This window comes from Protobothrops mucrosquamatus, unplaced genomic scaffold (assembly GCF_001527695.2).
Source record: "Protobothrops mucrosquamatus isolate PMUCROS unplaced genomic scaffold, P.Mucros_1.0 scaffold930, whole genome shotgun sequence".
Classification (NCBI taxonomy): domain Eukaryota; kingdom Metazoa; phylum Chordata; class Lepidosauria; order Squamata; family Viperidae; genus Protobothrops; species Protobothrops mucrosquamatus.
Genome location: NW_015387181.1, coordinates 640,927 through 668,502, shown reverse-complemented (window position 1 = coordinate 668,502; position 27,576 = coordinate 640,927). Strand labels below are relative to the sequence as shown.

Sequence of the window (27,576 nt, the reverse complement as noted above, 5' to 3'; positions counted from 1 at the left end):
TTTATGCATCATATATATTAACAAACCTTTTCCCCTGCTTTACAATTTTTCAGCTTTCCTAGACAGAACTAATTACATATATCCCATGTTGCTTTTTGTTTCCCATCTTTTCTTTGCTTCAAAACTGTAAAGAAATACAAGCATATGTCAGTTTCTACTGAAGTACACTTCAGGAATTTTCAGTCAAATTTCATTTAGCAGCAGTGTCTAAATTCTAAGTTTTTAATACTCCAGCAATGAAAAAGGAAAAGTATAAATATTTGAATAATGTGTCAGTTGCACTAAAAATTCTACATAAAATAGATAAACTATTCAAAGAAAAAGCCACGGTTAATATTAAACAAATATGAATCAATCTGAAGAAGAAAAATATTTAAGTCAAATAATCAACTAGCTACAAAGACAGATGCCCATTTACTTACCCCCATGCAAGTTTTTTCTTTTTTCGGGCCTCTTGAGTAGCCTCCACATCTTGCTTAGCTTTCACAAAATTTCGGCAAGCAACAGCTTTTGTAATTTTCACACCAAGCTAAGAAAAAAAGAATATAAGTTAAGAGTCCACAGAAGTTAGACAAACCAAATTAGGCAAAGCAAAAGCAGCTTTTTTTAAAAAAAAATATTTGAGCAATGTTTGCATGGATCAAATTTGTCTGGTATCTACCATGGAAACTGTCTATTTATATTCAGTGGATGGTATAGTCAGTTCTGGTTTTGTCAAGTAAATATGTATTATTTATCTAAAAAACAACATAAAAGCATAAAATTGAAGCTAGCAATACTCATGGTGGGCTAATATTAGCTGACTGAAATTATACATATTAAGCTACTTTTAGTTTTCTTCCAGCTGAAAAGAAGGCAAACGGGATCTTATAGTACAAATGTATCTGTTAAAATCAAAGTGTCCCTTGAGTTTTGCTTATACATATACAGTAATACTTAGGAACTGGGCACAAAGAACTCTATTACTAGAATTTTCTGACTTTCTTAAGATGGATATACTAAAGGAGGAGTTCTGGAAGATGTTGGAACATGAAAAATGTATAAAGGGAATATAGACAAGCAAGAAAGGAACTGAAAGTTATCACCAAATATGTTTTTAATCAGTTATAATGTAAACAGTAAAAAAGTATATGTTATTCTTGGTTTATGTTTTGCATAGAAAGATAAATTGCTCAATGGAGAACTTGAGAAAGGATATACACACCCATTAGAGAAGAAGTACCTATATGATGGAACATATATGATGGCTTAGGACAGACATGTCAAACACAAGGCCCGCAGGCCGTATGCAGCCCGCAAAGTGGTTTCATGTGGCCCACAAAGCCATCCTGGAAGCAGTGAGGGAATGGCCCCCGCTGCCTTGGCCCTGGCCGTCCGGGAGCCAATGTACAATTTTCTGGTGGCCATCTATGCTGAAACGCATTCAGTCTTAGCTCCACAAGGCTGTCTGGAAACAGCGAGGAACCAACCCCTGCCATGTCAGCCACGCCCCATGGGTGCATGCTGGGGAGGTGTCACCCTTTGTGAGGAATGAAGAAATGCACCATCACCTGGAAGTGGCCAGCAAATGGCCCTCGCCTACTTCAAATATCCGGCTTGATGGGCTCTGGGGGAGGGGTTTCGGCAGGCAGCAGGGCACTCTCCTCACAGCACCAAGAGGCTGAGCTGGGCGGCACGAATCCAAAAAGAAGCATGATGCCGCCCAACCCCCAGCCTGCCCGGTTTCGGAAGGCAGCGGGGCGCTCTCCTCACAGCACCAAGAGCTGAACCAAATGTACAGGTATAATATAGGATGTACCTTGCTCAATAGTAGTAACTGAGAGGGATCTCGGAGTCCTAATGGACAATCATTTAAATATGAGTCAGCAGTGTGCTGCAACTGCCAAAAAAGTCAACACAGTGCTAGGCTGCATTAACAGAGGGATAGAATCAAGATCACATGAAGTATTAATACCACTTTACAATGCCTTGGTAAGGCCACACTTGGAATACTGCATCCAGTTTTGGTCACCACGATGTAAAAAAGATATTGAGACTCTAGAAAGAGTACAGAGAAGAGCAACAAAGATGATTAGGGGACTGGAGGCTAAAACATATAAGGAACGGTTGCTGGAATTGGGTATGTCTAGTTTAATGAAGAGAAGGACGAGGGGGGACATGATAGTAGTGTTCCAATATCTCAGGGGCTGCCACAAAGAAGAGGGAGTCAAGCTATTTTCCAAAGCGCCTGAAGGCAGGACAAGAAGCAACGGGTGGAAACTAACCAAAGAGAGAAGCAACCTAGAACCAAGGAGAAACTTCCTGACAGAACAATTAACCAGTGGAACAACCTGCCTCCAGAAGCGGTGAACACGCCAACACTGGAAGTTTTTAAGAAGAAACTGGAGAGCCATTTGTCTGAAATGGTATAGGGTTTCCTGCCTGAGCATGGGGTTGGACTAAATGACCTCCAAAGTCCCTTCCAACTTTATCATCATCATCATTATTATTATTATTATTATTATTATTATTATTATTATTATTATTAATAATAATAATAATAATAATAATAATAATAATAATAATGATGATGATGATGATAAAGTTGGAAGGGACTTTGGAGGTCATTAATAATAATAATAATAATATAAATATACATATGTATTTTATACAAATATTCACATATATGCATATACATATACAAATGCAGACAAGCAATGTTATATTCTTCAAGAATAACCCCACCTATCATTTATTTTACAATTAGAAGAAATGTCTGTCTGTTTATCTATCTCAAGGCTGTGCATAGAAAAAATGTGTTATCAAATCAAAGTAATCTGATCCTCCCAAAGATTTTGTGCAGCCACCCTGAAGGATTTCCTCACCTATGCAATGTATCTTTCACTGAACAGCAAATCCTGGTTGAGTATTATTTCATTAGCACTCTGCACAGAGAACGCCAGAAGCAACCATGCCAATGTGACCATATCATTTTTTTAATATATTTTATTAATTTTTACAATAACAATCTTTAGTGCTTAGTGAACAATGTGTTGCCTGGCTTCATATATTTAAGAACAATCAATAATAATTAATTTCTATAATTGATCAATATGTTAGTTGATAATATATTTCTTTGATCCTCTGTTCTTTCAGTAATATTCTCCTTTTGTCTACATTAAACAAATATAATTCTTAATACTTTCAATACATACAGAGTTGGGTATAAACATTTTTCTAGTATTTGTACATATAACAATAACATCAACATATAACATCTTTTCTAATCAGCTTATGTTTCAATTGTATTTATAGAAGTCATCTTATTAAGTCATTATATGTCCTGTTTTCAAGATTCTTATTTAAGCTTAATTTCCGCTCAGTATTGAAACCACTCTTATCAGTCATAATTTTCTCAAAATTCATTATCTTTGAATTTCCAAACTTTTCATTCAAATACACAGTCTCAATATTTGTACATTTCATATATTATAAAAGTATTATACTACTTATATATCTTACTTACATCCCACTTACTATAGGGCCCCTTTATGTCCAAGCTTTGTCTATTCTTTTAACAATGTTCAACCAAGTATTTAATCATATAGTACACCATCTAACCATCTTACTTTAGGGCCTCTTTATATCCAAACTTTATATTTTTAACCATATTCAAACAAGTGTTTTATTCATATAGTATTCCATTTGGTAAGTTGAATCACATCTCTTAAATCTAATTCTAATCTTCTTTTGCCAGGTCACTTTCCAAATCAGTAGGTTTAGCTTGCCAGGTTGTATTTTTGTAGATAAAAAAGACAGTAAGTAGAATATTCATTTTTTGTCTCCCATGCTTTAATGATTCTCCTGGCAGCTCTTTAATCCATTTTATTAAATCTTTTTTGTCCTCAAGTTTGTTTTGGAGTCCTGGAAGGTAAAACATCTTTTTTATTTCCTTTGTTATAGCAAAATTTTGTGGATTTTCTTTTGTTTGTATTAAGTTATAGTTCTCTTCATTTGTAGCTTCAATATTTAAGTCATTTTCCTCTGATTTGTATCTATTGTCTGATTTATTTGTTCATTCTTTATCGTCCTTTTTTGAGCGTTGTTTAGTTGTGACTTTAGGTTAGAGATATGTTCATTTATGTTATCAAAGTTGTTTTTAATCCCGTCATGATTTAAGACAATTGTCATTTGAATCTGTCGCAGCATTGCATATATTTTCTCTTGGAATGTGTTTGCTTTATCTTGAGTCATTGTTCCTGCAGATCTCTGATGTTCCATGCTGGGGTCTTCAGCAGGAGGTATTAGGTGTGGTTTTCTGTCACTTTTAGATAAATATACAACATCCATTTTGTCTCCCTCCTCTAAATAGTTTTTCATTGGTACCATAGTCTCTTTAATTAGCTTTATCAAGCCAGCCCATCTTAAAATCCAAACAACCAAATCTTGTGTAGTTCTTATCTTTATATATGGTTTTTGTAATCCAATGTGTTTCCAATTATCAAAGCACCACTGAAAACACTATTTTGTAATAGTTCTTCTTTTCAGGGGTCTTATAATTATCAGCCAGCCAAGAATTCAGTCCAAAGTGTTTAACCACCTGAAATCTTTCCAGTAACTTTCCCTTCAGAAGATTAACCAAAGGCCAAGGTTTTTTTTTTCTCTCTGCAAACAGTTCTTAAACTTATTTATTTATAATCCCAGAAAATCAACAGTTTCTAAACATATATAATTTCACTTTGTAGTAGATAACTCAATGCTTTGTTCCCAGCTGTTTTTTTTGCTATTTCTGGGCATCTTGCCAAATTCTGAGTCAATGCAGCTATAGTTTTCTCTAATCCTCCACTAGGTATCAGTAGCTGTTCATTTTCCAGTAAGAGTTATTACTATTATTATTTATAATTTCATCATTACTTTTTTAGGTATGGAATTTTAACAGTTTTCTTAGTTTTAATTTATCCAGACTATAGTATTTTTAACCTCATTTCAATGTATTTTTGTTCCCTATAAGAGTTTAATTCGCCGCTTCCGTCTATGGGAGGATAGGGGTGTAGTTCCTTCCCTTCTCACTTTGGGAGGATTTTTGCTTCTTGAGAATCTTTTCCAGGAAATCAGATACAAAATAGGAGAGAGAAGATCGAATTTTTCACCTAGTTTCAAGCACATTGTTCACTGTTGTTAGTGTCTTTGGACTTCAGCTGCAAGTAGCTTGGGCTGGTCCCCGAGATGTGGCCAGCCTTTCTCCTGTCAGGTTAGAGGGCTTCCCCCAGATCAAGCAAGATGACTGCCATCGTTCCATGATCATTGGGGCATCCCTCTTTCTTCATCTCCTCTCTGGGGTGACTTTAAACCCATTTAGGGTCCCCTGGCAGGGCGAAACTAGTCGTGGGGTGCGGAGCTCTGCAATTCTGCAGCCATGCACTATGGTGCAAAACCAGAAGTCCAATGTGACCATTCATTTTGCTTATGTTGCCATGACTAAAGTCTCCCTATGAAGACTCCATACTGTTTTCCTATACGTTTCTTAACACTACATAAAAACAGTGATTTCATCTTGGAATGTCATTAACTGATAAATCTCATTATCTCAATTTTTCATAATTAATATTGTGAAGCAGATACTATAGCTCCTATACTACAGACTTGCAGTTTTATGAATACAGGTAGTCCTGTACTAAGTGAAACATCTGTTAAGTGAATTTTGCCCCCATTTTATGACCTTTCTTGCTACAGTTGTTAAGTGAATCATTACAGTTGTTAGCTGGTAACATGGTTGTTAAGCGAATCTGATTTCCCCATTGACCCTGCTCGTCAGAAGGTTGCAAAAGGTGATTTACATAACTTCACGACACTGCAACCATCAAAAATATGAGTCAGTTGCCAAGTGTCTGAATTTTGATCTGGTGACCATGGGGGATGCTGCAATGGTCGTAAGTATAAAAATGGTCATAAATCACTTTTTTCAGTGACATTGTAACTTTGAATGGTTACTAAATGAACTGTTGTAAGTCAAGGACTACCTGTACCTCAAAGATAACACTTATTATGAAAGGAATTAACAATGAACTTTAATGGAAAGGATTGAGTCTTTTGTCAACACTAGAAGGCTATATCAGCCGAGAAATATAGGTTTAGAGGGAAATATTTAATATACAGTATCATTAATCTGATGTCCACACCTAGGCCCTACAGGTGCAGCTCATCTGTCTTTCAATATCACCAATAGGGCTTATATAAATTCTTTGCATTGCTATCTTTTGTTTTGGTTTCTTAGGAATAAAATAACTTAGTGTAATTACCAAAGCACAGATTCAAAAGGGCTTAAAATGGTACATACTGTTTTAGAAGGAAAAGTATGTTACGATAATTTAAAAAATAAATAAAAATGATATTCCTATTGCAATAAAAAGATATTACAGAATAACAAAAGTAATTTTTAAAAGACAAATGCAAATACATTGCAGAGAAAGTAGAGAGAATAAATCAGTATGACTATGTCTTAGTGAAATAAACATTTTATGCTCCCATATACACTCATGCATGTAGTTTCGCTTCCCATTTTAACAAGGCCCGCCAAATCTTGGTCAATAGGTTTTATATTTAAAAAAAGGTCATCAGACAATGTAGCAAGCTGCAAATGCTATAAGCAGCAATAAAACATGAATAAAAATACATACAACTCTTTCTTATGTAGTCAAAGTATCAGCATTTTCCATATAGAACATCCAATATTTTGCTGCATTTTAATTAAGGTGTCTAAACATTATCACAAAGAACTGCAAATTGGTCAGAGCATGCAGTAAAGAAAATTAAGCTCTAAAGGCTTTTTATCACCACATTTCAGGAACCAAGGGTGTAAAATGTTCTAATTTGGGATATATTAAAAGCCATAAAAGGTCTTTCAAAAAGATTAATGGTACTTTGCTTGGATTTAAGATAAGGGCTTTAGCTGGTTGGAAAAGCAGGGCCCTGGCTAGACCCTTGAGGCATTCATCTTTACAGCCACTTGGAAGATTTTTAAAAGCGTCTGCATAACCTCAAGCAAACGCATTGCGACATTTTTTTTTTTTTAAAAAAAATCCTGTCAATTTTATAGGTTTAATATGTGGAAGTTGTATAGGGAGTAATGTTGATATAGTGATTCATCTTCATTACCATTTTTAAGAGGCAAAGTTTTTTAATCAAATAAGTTTTCTATGAGGCAAAAAGCATTCATTCATATTGAAGTTCAAAGATAATCATTTCAGAAATCTTGCTCTAGCAGCTTAAAGAGCAGAGCACAAATTTCCTATCCATTATTTTTCACAAAGAAAAGCTAAATAGCTATCAAGAGTACCTGGTGACAATTTTTAAAATCTTCATTTTCTGCCAAACAGTTTGAAGGTATTTTTTTTTTTTAAAAAAAAGAGCCAATTATCATACCAAAGTTGTTTTGTGTCTATGTGTGGAATAACAGGTTTCTATATAAAATATTCATACTATTCACTTTTGTTCTTTAATTAAATGAAAACAGATGTTTTCTAAAGTAAAGCGGAACCATTACTGAAGTACTTAAAGTGCTAAAGTCTTTAATTTTTATATCAGTTTGGTCTACAATTCCTGATTGTTTTTACTCAAGCTCAACATTAATGTCAAGCAAGTTACCTAGGAGACGAAAGAGATCAAAGAGACAAAAAAACCCTCAAATGTCTGATTAATCAAGCCTGCAAACAGCTTATTTCTTTTAGCCTGCATGCAAGTATGAAAATGAGATTCAGGGAGCCGTACATTGTGCAGATTTGTTCATTCTTATCAGAACAAAGCCAGCGGCAGCTTATTTCATGGATCATTGGCACTGTCATCAGTGCTACACAGAACGGGTGACAGCTCCTCATTTTAAGGCTTGAACAAAATTAGCAAAAAGTCGGCACAAATTAGCCTCTCATCTTTTTAGTAATATGACATTATTCATTTACTTTTTATCCAATTTTTAATTTTTTCCTTGTCAGCTATCCCTCTCTAGTGTTCCTTGAGCAGCATCATAAAGCTTTTTTTTTTTTAAAAAAAAAAGCTATGAAACAGAAGTTCAAATGGTAAATAAAGTTGAGGCAGAAAGAAAATATATTATCTCATTCAGCTGCAAAGATACTTAACTGAAACTTCCAGAAAACATTACAACATATTATTGATATGTTTGGTGAAAATGTTTAGAAGTGAACCATTCATGAGCTGTATTGGTCCTTGACATCCCCTAGAAATGCTTTTCTAGAATTTCCATTTATGTCCCAACCAAATTAAGACACTGGAAATATGGAACTATTACAATAAAGTAAAAGCCATGAAACTCATTCTTTTTGCAAATTTGTGTACACAGAGTTGCCTTATCAGAGAGATGGGTGGTATATAAATTTAATAAATAATATTTATTTAATAAATAATAGCAAATGAATAATAATTCTGGCTTATTTCCAGGGGTAATACAATGCTATTTTGCTTAGGCTGATCTTTAGTTGACTCATAACTTTTTAAAATTGTGGCTGGCCTTATAAATATTTCCTTATAAATATTTGTATTTTACCTTTTGGTTACCTCTTTGGGCCTCTAGGTTAATGGTATCAAATTCAAAAAAAGCAACAGACAAACAGAGAAACAGCCAGGCAGTTAGAGATAAAGATTTATTTCAAAGACCTATTGTAATATACACACTCTAGGATAAGAATAATTCGATGGAACATTCAAAGCTAAATTCAAAAATGTCATATAAGATCTGTTCTATAAAAGGCTAAACCCAAAGGGCTTTTAGCAGAACATCTCTATTCTAACAGGTCCTGAAGCATCCTGTGGTCTATCAGAGAAACCAAACAGCCTTTTAATACTGTATTACAGTTTCTCATCAAATATGAATCTAGTTATTTCAGATTCAGCCTTTGGCAATGATTTTCCCCTTTTATGTTATGGAATGTTATCCACTACTGATGTATATTAAATATATAAAGCAAACAAGAATCTCAGTTGATTTTGAAGAGAAAATGATAATCTCCCAATTGTTTGTTCAACTTCAAAATGCTCCAATCTCTTTGTTGTGTGCTATTGCTATTTATTGTATGAAAATACATTCTATTGCTGGATATTTATATTAAAATATAGATGCACAATATTGTTCTCATATTTTAGCTTTGCTTTTTATTAAAATATTTTAACGCAAGTAAATTCTTCCATTCATAAAAAATAAAATAAAAAATTAACCATAAGCTGTTAGATGTTTTACAGTTCCCTTGTAAGAAAGGCTGCTTTTTTAAAAAAAGAACTGTAGTACTGTTTTCAGCAATTTCTTTATCTCTGTTCTTCTAAGTAAGAAAGCTTATTAACAAGCTTTGAACTTAAAATCACATTTACAATAATGTGCCATCAACAGTTTTATAAGCTAATTAGAAAAAAAGATTAATTAATGACTGGCTGCTAATAAAATGGCAATCATGAAGAAAGAAACCAAGGGTGCTAAGCTTCAACTACCACCAATTAAGAGCTAATTACAAACAAATTATATATGTGTTTTGCTGTGGGCTTTAATTTACTAAAATGGTTTTAATTAAAAGAGAAAACATGCTGATTAATTGAACTGCAGAAAAAATCTACAGTATAAACTGTGCTTTGTCTCTTTAATTAGACTTGTAACATTTGAATTTTTTAAAGGTTTGTTAAAAAGATATACATAATTAAGAGGGCACATTCATACAATCATAGGTGATAACCCCTGTCATATAGTAAAGTTTAAGGGAAAACACCCTGATAAAGAGAAAATGATTTGATTAAAAAGATAGAACAATTAACAATACAGTGCAGTATTTGTCCATAATTCTTTCCACAGTATAATAAATAATTTGAAAATTATATATAGTTCTTTGTCATTCATTTTTAAAAATATTCAGTTAAAATATTAATATATTTTTTCATGTTTTTAACAATGACTCTTTTCTTAAAATAATAAACTCTATATTTCTCTGTATTATATGAACTGTTTTTTCTAGCATTATGTTTGCTAAAATTGTGGTATATAAATTTAAATAATTTTTTTCTATATTAAATTATGTGCCACAAATTTCTTTTACATAAGCACTTTAGATAGAGGGTATAATGTATAGGAGTGGAACTCATTAGCTTTCTGTGGGCTTGTAGCTGTGAATTACTACATTGTGCTCCATATTAAACACTACAATAGAATCTGATTGTTAATTCTTTTAAAGTGGGAGACAGTTTAAATTTTGATAGGATACTTAACATAAATGGTAATGATATCATTATACGCTTATTTATATATCAACAGGGTGAGTAAAAGTCAACCGAAAGAATGGAAAAATTAGGAATTATGATCAAATATATAAATCAAGTTGAATTATTTCAAATAAAAACAAAGACTATATTCAAAATAATTGTAATTGTAAAACCATTCATACCAAATGCCAGAAAGCACTGGGCTGACATTTAGAACAGTTTTGATTGTATTATTTGTATTTGGAAAACAACAACTAAAGTAATTTGGGATGAAATTCTATAATCATTTACTTAAGAGTAACCCTGATAAAATCAATATAATTTACTTCTGAGTAGACATGCAAAGAATTAACCTATTCTGTAAGGACTGGAGGTTTTTCTTCTTTTCAAGACACTGTATTTATTTTTTTAACCAAAATACAAAAAGCAAAAATATACCAAACCAATGGGATACTATACTTAGGTCATAACACAAGCTTTTAATCTTAGAAATCTGCAAGACTGTTTTCGTTTTTTATATCCCTTGACTTTTAAGACACCCATAGCTGCAACTAATGATTAGGGCTGTATAAAGCTTAAATGGGTTATCTGGTTTAAGGAAGCCTCAGTCATACCACTTCAATGAAGGAGATTCACAAACTGAAGTGGGTAGCTGCTTCAAAGCAACAAACTGAATTGGGTGTCTCTAAAGCTTTTCAGAGATTCCACAGTTTTTTCTGTTGCTTTTATGATCTTTGCAAACAACACAGAATATTACAACCTCAGTTCCATATATAAAGAATGGAGAATACCTTGGGGGATGTTTGAGTGTTGTGATAGGCTCTCTATCATTATTGTGAGTAACCAGCAAATAAGATTTACCACTGCATTAAACTCTATGCCTATTAGAGATCTTTTGGAGTAGCAAGGCTAACATACTTTGGGCTTCATTCACTTTCTCACCTCTCAGCTTCTTTAATGTGGCTAGCCATAAGCCCTAACTCTGCTCTCCCTTTTGCTAATGAAATGTTACATTTCCATGCTGTTCCTGCAAATATAATTAGGACCTTAATTCAGTTTTCAGCATTCTAAATATTAGCTCAAGGCTGATCTTACTTTTAAATTCTACATGATGGGGCAGATATAAGACCTGATAATGAATAAATGGCAGCCAGGTTAACATGGCTCAAAATTACTGCTTTAAAAGTAGAAATAAGACGGCAAGGCTACAGATGTTCTTTCTCTGTTTGAGTCTCTTTCTTTGTTACACTGTGTCATCCTGCTGCTCCCCCCCCCCCCAATATAAATCTTGCCAGCAAGCCCAGCTCTGGCACAATCAATTACAGCTGGTGATGAGGTCATTTCCACAAAAGCCAAACTTGCCAATGAACTCTCCTGGCTCCCCAAGAAACTCAGTGATCACCTTTACCACCCTTATAAATCTGCCTTCTTGGAAGAGGCCCAACTCTGCCAATGTGTCCTGTCCATCCTGTAACAAGGCCAAGGCCAGTGAAAGTGGATCATTCCCAGGAGGGACCAGCTTTTCAACCAGCTAAGCCAACACTTCTGGCAGAGCTTGCCATTCACCTATGCCAAGTTTTCCACTACTTCAAAAAATCCTGTAATCAGATGAATTCTATGCCATGCATAAAAGCCAATAAAATAGTATGTGTCATGACCGAATAGAGATAAATAAGAGCAAGTAATCACCATCAATAGAAATGGTAAAAAACCCTACTGACAAAAGGGTTCTTATAAAACAAAATGCCCACTGATTTTAAGATCAAATTGTTCAATTGGATAAATGTGCCATCCTTACCAACAACAGGGGGAAAATAGTGAAAACTGAAGGAGTCAAGATGCCCTATGGAAATAACATCAAGAGTTTGGATGAAGAAGATTGCTACAAATACTTTCAGGTTGAGAATATCAAGCACACTAAAGTCAAGTAAGTTAGTAATGAAAATAGGTGTGGAATGTAGCAAATACCACAAATAGCTGAAGAAGAAAAAGGGGCATTGGAAGAATATTTGAAGAATATTGAAGAAGATGCACTGAAGCTAGTATATCATGAAGGCTTACCGAACATCAGAGACGAAAATGGCTTATAAGAAAGACCAGATTAAGAATAAAGAAGAGACATGGCAAAGCAAAATATCACTGAATTTAAAAAAAAACAAATCAGCAAGCAAATTCAGATAACAACAAGATCTGGCAATGGCTAAGAGCAGGAAAGTTGAAGCAAAGAACAGTGAGGCTAATTCTGGCTGCACAGGAGCAAGCCTTAAGAACAAATGCATACAAAGCGAGAATTGAGAAGACATCAACAATCAGTAAATACCATCTCTGCAAAGAAGCTGAAGAAACAGTGGACCATCTGATAAGTTGCTACAAGACAACCGCACAGACTGATTACAAGTAACAGCATAACAAATGTAATAACAATGGTGCATTGGAATATCTCCAAGAAATATTACTTGCCTACAAGCCAAGAACTGGCGGGACCACAAAATAACAAACTTTATAAAAATGAAGTTTTATTATTCTTACAACAATGTGAAATTTCAGCTGCCAGTTCTTTAGCTGGTGTTGACTTCCAGATACATCAAGTTCTTCCCAACAACCTAGGATGTGTAATCTAATAGTGGATAGATGTGCAGATCTCCACAATGTGGTATTTTGTAATTGACAGATGGGTACTTTGTCAACGTGCTGATTTTCTGAGTGCTGTCAAAGATCTTTTAATATGGTATCCAGTGTGCTGATAACTACTGGGACCACCACAGATTTATTTGATTTTTATCCTGCCTTTATTACTTTATAAGTAACTCAAGGTAGCAAATATACGTAGTACTCCTTCCTTCTTCTATTTTACTCACAACAACTCTTAAGATTGATTGGGCTATAGAAGGGTGACTTGCCCAAAGTTATCCAGCTGACTTTCATGATTAATGCAGGACTTGCACAGTCCCGATTTCTAGGATACCACTTTAACAACATACCAAAGACCATAATCTTATTATTATGGTTAGTGGCACAGTCAACCAGGTATTTAGACTGAATATGGAATTTTTATCTACCCATTGAGTCCTTCCCAAGGACCTGGGACAAGCAGATGTTGTTTGATTGTGTTAAAAATACTGTCGCAAGATCTAAGCTGTTCCATATAAAGCTGCCTTTTACAATAGGCAATGGGCTGATGATGATTTTGTCAATACCAATGATATCCAAGTGGTGCTCCAGAGTTTTTGGGACTGTACCCAAGGTACCTATTACTATTAATATTATCTTTGTTTTCTTTTGCCATAATTCTATTTTTTGTCTTCTGCTATATCTAGGTACTGCAATGTGCACTATATGGACTTTTTTTATTTATCTTATTGACAGTTATTACGTTTGGGGTGTTATGTGGCAAGTCTGTTTGAATTCTAAAGTCCCAGAATACTTCAGCTTCTTAATTTTCTATAACTTCTATTACTCCCAGCAGTTCTGGCTTGCGGGCAGATGGTGCTTCTTGAAGATATTAATAACAGGTCACTATTTCTTTGTGTTCATTCTTTGTATAGTTGTGACAGGTATACAACTTTTCTTCCAGTAGTCCAGAGCTGCTGGTCCTGATTCTACAACCAATAGTCCTGAGTTCTGTAGCTCATTTGACCCCAGATGTCCAGGAACACTTAGCAGAGTCCTTATTGACCCAATTGACAACTGATCTGTTATAAATTAATTTTCACCATATTGCTTATGGGAGAGACATTCTTTATCTGGCTCCTCTAATGAGATCTGTCCAATATAGTTGAATCTCTAAGCTCTCATGTTGCTCAGAACACAAAAGCACCACAACCACATCAAGGTATTGCCTACTGAGGGTTAATACTCACAATAATGTGAAGTCACATCTGCTAGTTCTTTAATTGATATTGGCTTTCAGATGTTTCAAGTTCTTTCCAAGAACCTAGGGTGTCATAATGTATTGGTGTAGTATATGAGCATGTCCAAGCAATGTGGTATTTTGCAATTGACAGATGGAAATTTTGTCAATGGGTAGATTTTCTAAATCTAAGATTTATGGGTACGGCAACCAGTGTGCTGATAATGACTGGGACCACCATGGCCAGTTTAATTGCATAGTCTTTTAATTTCAATTTTCAGATCTTGATATCTTGATACCAATTTTTAGATCTTCTCCCAATTCTTTGTCTTCTATTCTACTAATCCCTGGAATTGCCACCCCAATTGTCAACACAATTTTGAATCACAACTATATCCAGTATGTTATGACATTATTTGAAGAGATTAAATATTAACATTGTTAAAAGGGAAGGAATATAAAGTTTGTCTATTTTATCAAGATTAAACAGATGTTTTTACTTCTTTTGTTGACCAGGCTGAATGATCAGGTTTTAAGAATATGCCTATTGATGAGGGATAAAGTGATTGTTTCCTATATTTTAAGAGAAAATGTTAACTTATTTGAATTGTTTATACTAGTTGAGATGAAGGGGAAGTTACTTTATTTCTTTTTTTGTTATAGTCCTTTTTTCTTTTTTCTCTACTCTTTTATTTTCTGCACATTTTACTTTTTCTTTCTACTTTATTTTTTGTAGTTTGTATTAGCTTTTATCTGTACAATTGTGGTACTTAATAAAATTATTTGAAAAAAAATATATTGAGAGCATTACTGACCATGAAGACAGGTACAGTAAACCGGCAAGCAGTGTTATATAGGTTCCCCAAAAAGCTTTTGAAGAAGATATTCTTCAAACAGCTGACCATATTTCAAAATCTTATAAAGATACCCAGAAAATGAAAATATCAACAAATCTGATATTTATCTCACTATTTTGCAAGCATTATTTGTTGGCAATTGAGAGAAATATAACAAAAAATACCACCTATATAATATTTCAGTGAAAAAAAAATGTTTTTACACAGAATATCCTAAACAAGTCTATCAATATTCACCTTAGGGAGAAATTTAAAATAAAATATTTCTTATATTTCCTGACGCATCAGAGAAAAGTTCACACTTGTTTAAAAAAAAAGCACACCAAACTCTTCTGAATATTCATTTCTTAACACTATTATATCAAAATAACAATAACAGTCCAAAGAGTATTGTCGGTGTATTAAAATGTAACTGCACCAAGTGCAACATAGTAAAATAAAGTTACTCATGTTTCAATCGGCTGTTTCTATTTGGATTATGTATATTATTTACAATTTCTTCAATTCCCAAGCAATCGGATTCCATAAAAATTGGTTCTCACTGTGACATAATGATAGTACACTGACAGCTGTATTTTGGCATTCCTTAGCTCTTCAGGGCATGTTTTCATAGCTTCTCTTAGCCATCTCTTTATTTTTGGCCTCATTTCTGCTTTAAATACTCATGCTGCTCTATCTGTTTCACAGGCTTATAAATGTTATACATCAAAATTAGTTTCACTTATTATGGAAGGAAACATTCCGTAAAGCATTCTGGAATCCGTGCCTCAAAGCAAAGGCTTTATCAGCAGGTTCCTGTTACTGCTTCTTGAGGAAGGAAAACATCACTGATCAAAACTGTACCTGATCTCTACAGAATACTTACCCACTAAACATTCATTCATCAAATTTAAAAAAAAAACTGCATCAAGAAATTTATATATTTATTTTAGTTGAAAATACATAAAAGCATTAGTGACATTTAGTAACTTATAGTTGACCTTTTTTTTTTAGGTTGGAATTTGGCCATCTAGAGAACATGAAATAAAAAATAATAGAAATCTGAAAACAATCTTACCTACAGTAATATTCAGGCCACTGATTACATTTCTGATAATTGGTAATTTCATAATAGTAAAGAAACATTCTTGTTAAATGACTGCATCTCAAATAGGGGATTTGCAACCTCTCTTAGAGTTCTCAGTAGAGAACAATTAGTTGCTATTGTAGCAAGTGTATACTTGCTATTCACCCATAAAGGAAAATAATAAATGTGTCTCAAATGTTAATTGTACAAAAAAGTCATTAAAAATAAGTACTGGTATTGCTCAGTTAAGAAAAGGAATTAAGGCTAGAACTGCCATCACTAAGTGAAACAATCATAAAGCATGATGTCATGTTACCCTTTCATTTAGTGATGGCAATGCTAGCAGTCCCGGAAGCCACCATTATGCGACGACCTCACACAACTCAAATGTCTCAGCTTCCCCACTGACTATACTTGCGGAATGCTGGCAGGAAAGTTGAAAATTGCGATCATGTGACTACAGGGATGCTGCAATGGCCAGAATGCTAAGGAACAGTCATAACTACCATTCATTCAACTATTATTGTCGTAAGTTTCAACAATTAACTATTGAACGAATAGTCTTTAATAGAAGACCACCTGCATTATACTTTATATGAAAGTTGATAATTAATTAGAAAAAAGGCTGGAAATAAACAATATCAAACTTTCCCCCTTAGTTGCCAAGTTCATCATAAAACTATTCATTCCCAAATAAGACCTTTGACTGTTTTCCCCTCAATAAACCTGGCAGGCTGTCCTTCTAAATCAGGTCAAATATATGGTTCTTCACCTCTTCTATCCAATTAAGTAATCATAGCTCAATAAATAATAGTTATAGTCTATTGATGTATCTTTTTACCTGTATCTTGACACTATCTTTTACTAGTTTATACAGTCTTACAATTAAGATTAAGAAATTAGTTTAGTTAATAAACTCTCATGTAAACTACAGTTAATGAAAAATATAGATCTAATAAACTATACATAAAATATGGTATAGTTTAACATTTATATACAACAACAAAATTTATTACAGTTATGGTAATTTATTTATAGGCTATAATAGCAGATTGTAAAGAGAATTTCTTAATGTGGTGAACATTTAGAATTAAATAGGTGTAGCCTCATTCTTTTGTATTATTGTGGAACACTTATAATAATTCTAAAATGATATAGAAAAAAATCCTTTTTCCACTTTATACTGCTCAATATATATTACCATTTCCCAAGTTTATACCAGCAGTCCCCATAATGCTGAAGCATATTCAAATCTAGCATGAAGTCGTGTCTAGAGGAGGATCAGTGGAGAAAGTTGGTCATATGGCCTTTAGATCTGTTGGATTCTGGCACATTATGGGCTCTTGTTTTAGGATTTATTTATTCCATGGTCATGCATCAAAAATTGCAATAGGAGCAATTAAGAAACAGAATATATCCACAGGATTTCCCAAATAACTTCTGCAATTCCCAGACAATGTAACTTAAAAACTGTTCCATAAAACAATTGCAAATTATGTCTAATAATATTACCATATTAAAAATATAACAAAATTGTAACTTACCTCTCGAGTAGCTAATCTATCACTTAATTCCTCAGCTTGGGCAATATTACCTTCAGCTACACATTTGTCTATACTGATTTCAAGGCCAGACTAGAAAACATACCAAAAAAGAGAGAAAAAATGAATGGTCCTCCTAGAATACCAACTGAACATTATAAAAATGTGTTAAAAAATCTATCAATTCCAAAATAATATGAACTTCACATCTGTAACTTTCATGTATAGTAAATCACATGCAAAATATTTTTAAAGTAAATTAGGAAGCTTTGACTGAGTAACTCTGGTAACTTCCAAGACAAATCCATTTGACAAATTCTTGTCAAAAAAATTGAAGTAGCTTGCAGTTGGAATATTCTTGCCAACTTCTTCCATCTAGGTTGGAAGCAGTTCTGACCATAAGTGGGTTTTAATTTCTAATCTGAACAGCCTGCCCTATTGATAGTTACAGAACTGTTGTGTAAGAACAAACTTCGTATTATTTTCACTTTATGTTTTGAATAAATTCAGGATTTAAAAATGTCAGCTAGCTTAGATGTATCATAATAATGTTTCATTTCAATATCTGATTCATCCATTCCTTTCCTGAAGAAAATATGATATATCTGCATCAACTGCATGGAAAATCCCAATTACTATTGTATCTTTGCCATTCTTAGTTTTTATATTCATCAAGCAAATAATTTCCAAAATGCCACCCCTCGTTTATTTCACTATATTATTGAATTCAAGCCTGTAAATTGTCAGATGTAGGAAAAAGATACACTTTTAATTTCTAAAATCAAACATTAAGCAAAAGCTTTAAAAACCCAGCAGCAAATCTTAACTTATCTTAGTTTTTACAAATGAACAGGTAGTCTTTAACTGATAACTGCAACTGGGATCAGAATTTCCATTCCTAAGCAAAGCAGTTGTTAAGTCAGTTGTACTAAATTTTATAACCTTTTTTGCCATGGATGTTAAGCAAATCACTGTAGTTGTTAAATGACTCAGGCAGTCGTCAAGCGAATCTGGTTTCCTCCATTGACTTTCCTTGTCAGAAGCCAGCTGGGAAGGTTGCAAATGATGATCACGACTCAGGGATACTGCAACTGTCATAAATACATGCCAGTTGCCAAGTCCCTGAATTATGATAATGTGTTTGTGGGAATGCTGCAATGGTCATAGCTGCGAGGAACAGCTGTAAACCACTTTTTTCAGTGGTGTTGCAACTCTGAACCATCGCTAAATAAACATACATGCAAATCAAGGACTACCTTAACAGAACATCAGATTTTTATCTCTAAAACTCTGGTTTATCTTTACTGAATTTGTAATATAGATGAATAACAGGCAAAAAAAAGAAATAAAACGCTGAATATAAGTCTTATTAGAAGAATAATTATATATTCCAATTAAATTTAAATAAACAATATAACCCTTCACATATTAAGAAGTGATTAAAGCATTTTGGATTAAGATTTGGTGGAACATTCAAAATATTTTTAAGAAAAAGATAAAGTTTAAACCACAGATATTTTTATTGGGTATTTTGGAAGATTTGGATGTAAAAGAAACGGAGTTGATGTTAAATCTTATAACGGCGGCAAGATTGCTAATTGCTCAGTATTGGAAATTGAAAGGTATACCTACTATAGAAGAGTGGGTAGTTAAAGTCTCAAATTTAGCTGAAATGGCCAAGATTTCCGCTTATGTGAAGGATTACTCACAAGAAAGATATATATTGGTTTGGAGAAGATGGATTGTTTATATTGAGTTGAAATATGGAACAAAAAATATCATTTCCAAAAACTCACTTGAAGACTAAAAATTATAAATTTTAATACAGTTTTACTACAAATATAATTGTATATTTGTTTTAAAAGAGAGTTAAAGGAACTTATAGATTTGTTAGACTAATAGTTGATTAATGTTAGTTAGATTATGATTATTTTATTGTTAATCCTGTGATTGGCTCTGGGAAGTGAGGGTGGGGGAGGGAGGAAGGGTTGGGTTTGGGGGGAGGGGGGATTTATATTGTAAAACTTTATAAAATTTTCAATAAAAAAAAAAAGAAGTGATACCTGAGTAATCTTGTTTTTCTTTTTCCTTAACCATTCTTTTCTTTTACTTGTGTCTTTCTTAGATCATGAGCCTGAAAATGGGGATTTTTCTTTTTTCTTACTGATCCATAAAATGAGGGGTTTTTTCAATTGATGTGTGAAAATGAAAGCTTTAAATGAATATATACATTCATTACATTTTATACCGACATCTATCACTGACCACGGAACACTAGAAGATTGTACTCCCATTCCTAGTCCAAAACAAGAGCACAAGATCAACCTTATTTCCCCCATTCTTGCTTTACTTTGGCCACACCAATCAGCACATGAGTAATTGACTGGGTTACATGGGTTCTGCATGTCTGTGTGTAGGCATGCATATGTATAACATTCCTTACTTTGTTTACACATTGGTCCTTTTTATATAGTTTGCTGTTAATTGTAATGTTTTAATTCTTAATGCCTAATGTTTTGCTATATATTTAACCTTCTAATTATTATTTCTGATATTGTAAGTTGTTCAGGGTCTCTTGATAGTGAGATGAGCAACGTATAAATTTAATAAATAATAAATATATATATTCACTGCACTCATATGTAGTTGCAGTGAAATGAATTGCAAATGAAATGCAAGCTTAAAATCATTTTTTTTTAAAAAAAAAAAATCTAGCAATCACCTTTTGAGTAGTTTCCTTGCTTGCCGGTGGTTTAAATCTATCATTGATTCCAAAATATTGAGTGAGCTCTTTGAAGTGTCTTTCCTTTACAGACTCTTGGCTACAAAGAAAGGAAAAAAGAAAAATAGGTGGACAAGATCCTATCCCATGAAAATAATCTATATGTAAATATGTAACATATTTATATGAAACATTAAAATTAATAATTATCTAAAGAATAAGGACATATTTTATAGAAACCATATTTTCTTCTATTTTATGACTGTAATACAATTAAATTTATTTACATTTGTATATTTGATATAAAAGAATATACTTATTTTATGAAAACAAAACCCTCCATATCTATTCTTTAGCAGATGGGCAGAAGTAATATTTTTTTCAAATAATATTCCTTGAAAGGATCACATCTGTATAAAAATTGATTGCTGAATCACTCTACGAGACTGAAGAGGAACTGAACATTTTGACCATGCAAAAATAAATTTTAAATAATCATGTCATAGTTTCAAATACCTGTCAGTTATTTCTTCATTGCTTTTCATTTTACCTAAGAAAAAAATCAAACCCTAAAATTTAGTATGAAAAAATTCTCATGAACTAATACAAATGTTTTAGGACTTAATTTTAATGCAGCAATAAACATGATGAAATCAGTGATGTCTGAGATATAATTAACAGAGAAAAACACCAACATTTAGAATTAAATCCCAGCTTAGACACTGTCTACTTCCACAGCACTAAACACACAAATATGTATTGACACCTACGTTTTGAGGGAATTAAACCTTATATGCTCTGTAGAATAATATGCTCTGCTGTATGTGGATATTAAGCTAGGCTGATGGAGGGACCACCTTTATCTATAATAGACATCTGAGAAATACACTTTACAGTATTTCTCACCTGGCTTAAGTTTTCAAGACAGTGATGGAGTGATAAAACCAGAGATCAGTTTTGTTTTGTTTTGTTTTGAAGGTTGGGACTGAATGGCAGAATCAATTTCATTATACACTGCCTTTGCATCTACAGCTAAATCATTTGTAAAAAAGTTATTTCTAGTGCTTTGGTCAATCAAGCCTCCTTATAAGACTTACTTGTCCATATAAATTTTCAAAATTTAACAAAGAAATAAACAAAGACACTGTTAAAAGAATACTTCATAACTGGGAAAGGGTGTCTGTGAATGAGGTAAATTCTTTAAGGGTAAGAGCACTATCAGAGAACAGGTCATTAACAGCTGAAGATATATAAAGATATTTTCAGTCATAATCACTTACTCCAACTTTCCTGTGTAAGCATTGCGTGAATATTAACAAAGGTAGTATTATTCCAAAACAGATTACTAATTACAGAGAGAAATCAGCTTAATAAGTTTCTAGTACAAAGGTTCAGACTAATTTGCATACAATGCACAATATAAGCATGTGAATATCCAAACTACATAGTCCACTGCAGCCTAGAACTCTTAAGCTCAAGTGATTTGCCAGCCTCAACCTCTAGAATAATTTACCAGATTCATAGCACTGCCCATAAATAAATCAAATGTTAAATCAAAAGCCACAACTAAAGAGTCCTTTTTTAAATTCTATATGGTCTAACCATTAAAACACAGAAGAGAATGTCAGAGATATAATTAACAGTGAAAAAGATCAAAATTTAGAAAATCGCAGTGTACACATTAATATTTGTTCTGTTTTAGCATACTTCTACAATAGAACATAAGATATCCACATGTAATACCACATGCAAAATTACATAAATGAACAAAAATGCATAAACCTATCTCATGCATGTGAATATTTTCTGTGATGAATGACTTCTCTTGCCTTATCAAAAAGAGTTTCAAAAAAGTTCTCATAAATTCCATCATGATTTGTCCTACTGCAAGTAGGCTGTGGTTTAGAAAAAAAGCCAAAGCCTCATTGAGTACCTGGAATTAGGTAAACATTTATATGGATCCAGACTATAGTAAATGTTTTTTTTCTACTAGATAACAACCAAATAACAGAAACACATTAAGGTGATCATAAAATTACCTAATCCTAATGCCAAGTTATTTGGGAACTTTATTGTAGTGTTCCCTGCATTTTAATAACTTGAAACAAACCACCTTTTTGAGAACGTTTTCTCTTTTGTCGTTTATCTCTTTGACATTTTTCTTGATTTTTCATGTCAAGATTTTTCTTTTTCAGGTTCTGAAATTTCTGTTGAAAGAGACAAATGATTTCTTTTTACTTTTGTTTCATTACAATAAATTGAGTATTATAAAGCAACAAATTATTAACAATAACAAAAAAGTACAATATTCTTAACACAATAGTCAGTGGATATGCTTACAATATACATTGAACATGCACAATTGAGCTCTCATATATTCAAGGATTATCTTGATATTACTAAATAATACTTTTCACTTTCTTATATAGGAAAGTTCTTTAGACATTGACTTTGAAACGCTAAATAAAAGCTAAGATCTAAAATGTTTAATATATGTAAGCATGGCCAATGGGATTCTATTTTCTCCTTTAAAAAGCATAACATCACTGAGCATTATGATTGTGCAACACTTCAGAACACATGGGAAGGTGAATGCAGCAGCTGTCTATAATAAATAAGACAGCCACATCTGCTTTTGGAGTTATGAACCCTATAAAACCTGCCACTTTTGAAATTCTTTCTATGTGTAATTAGTGGCTTTCACACTATCCTAAGAAGCTGAGTTTCTGAAGTTAAGATAAGCTCTAAAACAGCTACATCTCTTTCAAGTTCATGTGGAAGCAAACAAAAATAGAATGCTTTAATAAATAGGAAAGATGCTACCCTCATGATATTTGAAGCATTTCTTCAAAACTGTTCTTAAAACATGCAAACCCTAATAAACAAATGTGAAATTCATTTAATGAAGATAGCAAGTAATCATTTATGAGCAAGTTAATTCCATAACATTTACTACAGGGATACACACATAGAGAGAGAGAGCGCAACAAAAGACAAAATCAATTTTGAAAAACCTAAAATATCAAAGAACACTCCAGTATATAAGCACTGAAGTGTCTACATGTTTGGTGAAAAGGGATTCATCACAACTTTCTCCAATCTTATTTTAAGACAGAATTTTGTCAAATAATGATATTAAAATATTTCTTCTCTATAACTGAAAAGCTTAAAAATATTATATTTCATTCAAAATATATTTAATTTACTCTTGCCAGAAGGATTACATGCCTAGATATCACAACAGGCATAACTAACCTAATACAGAGTTGTAAACAAACCTACATTCCACATATCTAAGGGAACTCCAGGAAGACATGCCAGACATTCCTGTTCTTCTGCAGAAGGAAGTTGGTTTTCAGCCATATTGTTTTCTTCATGATCACAAGTCTGTTTGTCTAGGAATTCCCTTTCTTCTTGTTTTTCATTTAAGATACTCTCAGGAAGAGATACTGTTTGTTCATCTTCTGAACTTATGGCAACTTCATCTTCATTCACACCAGGAGGTAGCAGACCACTCCACATCCCTAGAAATGAAAAGATCAAATACTCACTACCATCATGAAGAAATCTTCAGCACAATTATTAAAAATATCTTTAGGGCATCTTTACCACTGGTAAAATGAGAGCAAGAATTTTTGATGCACTGCAGTCCTTAGTTTTTTGTTCATTGTTGGAAATAGGTTTTTTGTTCATTATTGGAAAATGAATATGAGAATTAGCTATATAAGGATTGAGAAAAATACAGAATTACAAAAAATAACAGTGCTTCATTTAAATAGCTGAAAAAGATTAGAATTCATGTCCAAAAACTGTCCCTGCTATTTTTCAAAATATCAATATGTTCAAGTAAATTAACTGATATTACATAAGCATTTGTTTGTACTGTTGTTTTAGCAGTTATAGTAGCAAATATTGAATCATATTATACATTTTTTAAAAAGAGGAGGTACAAGAAAATGCAAACTCAGATGCATTTGAATTTATCTGAATAAATGTACAGCACACTCTCTCTGATTATTTAACAAGATTACACACAGTGCAATAATACAACATTTAGCCAAGCTCAACTCTTTGTGAATAAATTATGACACTATAATAGAAAAAGAGAAAAACAGAATAAAAGTAAGAAATATAAATAAGAAAAATAGCAACATGGCTTATATATTTAAAGTTGAAAAGTATCTAAAATTAATTAAATGCTAAATATTTGCTGATATTTTTAGAAGTCTTCAGCAGTTCCTTGGAAGAAGATGACTAATATCCAGTTCAATAGCACCACCACTAAAAAGCCTATTGACAAAAAAGCCTTTATCCATACAAAAAGTATTCTGAAGCAGGAAATTCTCCTAATTTCTATCAATATTTTACCAGTTTTTAATATTAAGATAAATTTTAAAAAATATTCTATTCATATTTCATGATTTGCTATTATGCTTATAATATTTTATTTTGGTCTGCAAATCTCCTGTGAAGCACTTGCTATAGTACAAAAATGTTTTTATACATAAGTTTTATTAAGGTGGGCTATTTTCTTTATATTTATAAAAGTTGGCAATTACATACTTTCCCTAATTTATGATTCACCAATTTTTCAAACAATACATATTCTGTAGTTGTTCTAGATGTCCCTCTTCAACTTATGTGTGTGTGTGTGTATGTGTGTGTATATGTTATCTTCTTCCATATTTTTTGTACCACACACACAAACATATGTACAAAAAATATGGGATAACAAAAAAATACAGAATGAAACTGTCATCTCAATACCTTGTATTGTTCCATGAACATAGAAAGCTATTTAAGATTCAGCCTGTTCCAGTTATAATTCTGAATGGTATGGCACTCTCCCTGAAAAATATCTGTGGCTATCTTTCTGGACAGCTCTAGTTTTTTGGGTAGACACAGAATATGGCCAGGTAGGCCTGTAGTGAGCTTCAGCAGATGTTCTAGTTGTAGCCATATCTTGGTTGAGCGAGCCCAGTGACGGTAGTCATGCCTCATCACCACCAAGCTGACTATCTCAAAGGGCTCAACATAGCACCACCTTTGAAAACTAGCCCAAAAAATTTGCTGCAAAATACTGGTAGAAGATGGCAATCTCATTCATGTTTTACCAATAGATCCTGCACTGAGCGGGAGGTAATACTAGATGAGCTCTAAAGTCCTTTTCAACTATATCCCATAATATAAAGCAACACATTTATTCTTAATGTCAGGCACTTCTGAATGAAAATTCTAATTGTTAGCCTGATTTGTCACATGTGTAGCATTCCTAAGAATAAACTTAAACCAACTGATTTCTACTATATTTGATGAATGTATATAAAAGTATGTATTGCTGAACCTTGATAGTCCCCAACTCTGAGTATGTTTACAACAGTGAAACATACAAAACAATTACCTTTGTCCTATTTGTTTTCCTATTCACCACTTATTTGTATTACTGTTAGAATCTCTGATAGATTATAATTAGGTACACAATTTGAATATACACTTATTCATGCTTCATTGAAGAAAAATCAACAGAGTTTACCAGTTTAGAATTCCAAGATGTTTTCTAATCCTATAAATACACAGAACACAAAACAATAGCTACAGATTACAATAAGTGACACAGACTACATTATCCTATGAAGATTTCAGCAGCAAAGCAACACCTGACTATAAAGATGCCTATCTTCCTTCATACAAGAATATTATCTTTTTTTGCCTCCTATCTCATTATAAGGGCAAAAGTATACAGAGGTATAAATCCAGCATTATTACACTTAGGTACAGAGTAGGGGCAGGATCCTATTTTTGGAGCAAACATGCTTGCATGGTACTTGCTCCATACAAAAATCTGGTCTTTCAGGTCTTCCAGCATTGCGCCCATTTCCACTCTTATCTGGCTCTACCATCCTTTTTTCTTTCCTTGTACATTTCCAAGTATTAGAGTCTTTCCAAATAAGTAGTATCTAAGCATAGCTTAGGTACATAGGATCCTGCACCTATTCTGTACCTAAGTACAGCTAAAACTTTTCACCATTCAATCAATGACGTTGTAATTAAAGTACCCTAATGTCATAATATCGGGTAAACTCTCCCTTTATTAGTCGTTGTGTCTCCCCCTTTTATGGAATTACAAAAGTTTCGGCTTTTCATTTGCACAAATAGTGCTAAGGAGAAAATAAGGGTACGGTGAGACAGTAAATGACGTTGTCCAGAACCAAGTTTTAATATTTTGTCGTTAGCAGCAGTGCACTCTATTCTATTACACACTTTGTTTATAAGTTATTTTTACTACTTACAAATCTTACACTATGATATATACTGCAGCAAACCTTTATGGTGTTAAGTGTTTCAGCACCTGGACTGCACCTCCTTCTAGGTTTAATCTATGTCCGTGTTGCAATTTATTGCTAACCACTCTTCAAATCCGTCACCAACTTATCTACGCAAAATTTTTTTGCAATTAGTTTGAAATGCTAGGAGCCCCGAGACAGTTGGGAGCTGATGCCTAGCTCGTTCTAGGTCCTTTTGCACAAAAGCAGCAATACAACAATTGCATCAGCTAAACGCAATTTCCCATTTTCCCCAGACTACGGAAGCGCCTGCGGCTTTTGCTTAAACATCACTGGTGGCCTTGGAATGGTCCCCAACACATCAACCAATCAATAAAAGCAACTGAAAACCAGGGTGAAAAGGGAGAGAGAGAGAGAGAGAAAAAGAGAGGAGAAAAGCCAGGGATTCTCCGGCCCAAAGCACGCTTCAGACTTGGGAAAGGAACGCCATCAGCCTCTCCGGCGCTTCTTTCGTCGGCCGGGCTCATATTTTTCCCAATTACACACCAGCGTCTGCCACCGAGACGGCTTTGACCGAAAATCTGTGAAAGGCTACCGCTTGCCTTAGCCAAACAGCCAAGGCAGCTTATTCTCCTCGGTCCCTAACCATAGAGTTGTCCCCCAAAACAGTCCAATTCCCAGCCTGACTTACCGCCGGATCTTGTTTACATTGCCGCCATCTTGGAGCTTCTCCCACAGCCGGCCTTGACGGCACGAGCTCCGCCTCTCCGCCGACCCGCATTGGCCAGCCTTTAGGCGCGGGCGTCTCTATAGCAACCGGTCGATCTTAGTTTCCAGCCGAAAGGCTCCTGTCGAGATTTCCGGCTTCTTCTGGCGGGCGGTTCTCGGGTCCGCCGAAGCGACGCCGCAAAGTTGAAGGGAAACTTCACAGAAGACCAAGAACAGGGGTGTCAACCTTGGCTCTTTTATGACTCGTGGACTTCAACTCCCAGAATTCCTGAGCCAGCATGGCTGGCTCAGGAATTC

At 33.6% G+C, this 27,576-nt stretch overlaps 1 protein-coding gene across 1 annotated transcript; it reads right to left on the bottom strand.

Moving 5' to 3' along the window:
* On the bottom strand, positions 1-27,350 carry FAM204A (family with sequence similarity 204 member A). The gene is made up of 8 exons (XM_015819472.1): positions 27,242-27,350; positions 23,549-23,790; positions 22,380-22,473; positions 20,783-20,816; positions 20,267-20,366; positions 17,548-17,637; positions 423-529; positions 1-124 (listed from the first exon to the last, which is right to left on the bottom strand). The coding sequence occupies exons 2-8, from the start codon at positions 23,786-23,788 to the stop codon at positions 73-75; spliced, it is 717 nt and encodes a 238-aa protein (XP_015674958.1). The 5' UTR covers positions 23,789-23,790; positions 27,242-27,350; the 3' UTR covers positions 1-72.
* Between the last annotated feature and the right edge of the window lie 226 nt (positions 27,351-27,576).

Bases quoted from the DNA above. Each gene is read 5' to 3' on its own strand.
- FAM204A (XM_015819472.1), bottom strand. From the start codon at position 23,788: ATGTGGAGTGGTCTGCTACCTCCTGGTGTGAATGAAGATGAAGTTGCC. The intron at 22,474-23,548 runs GTAGGTTTGTTT...CTCTTTCAACAG, and splicing joins TTCCCTTAGATATGTGGAAT to AAATTTCAGAACCTGAAAAA. The intron at 17,638-20,266 runs GTGATTGCTAGA...TATGTTTTCTAG, and splicing joins GCAAGGAAACTACTCAAAAG to TCTGGCCTTGAAATCAGTAT.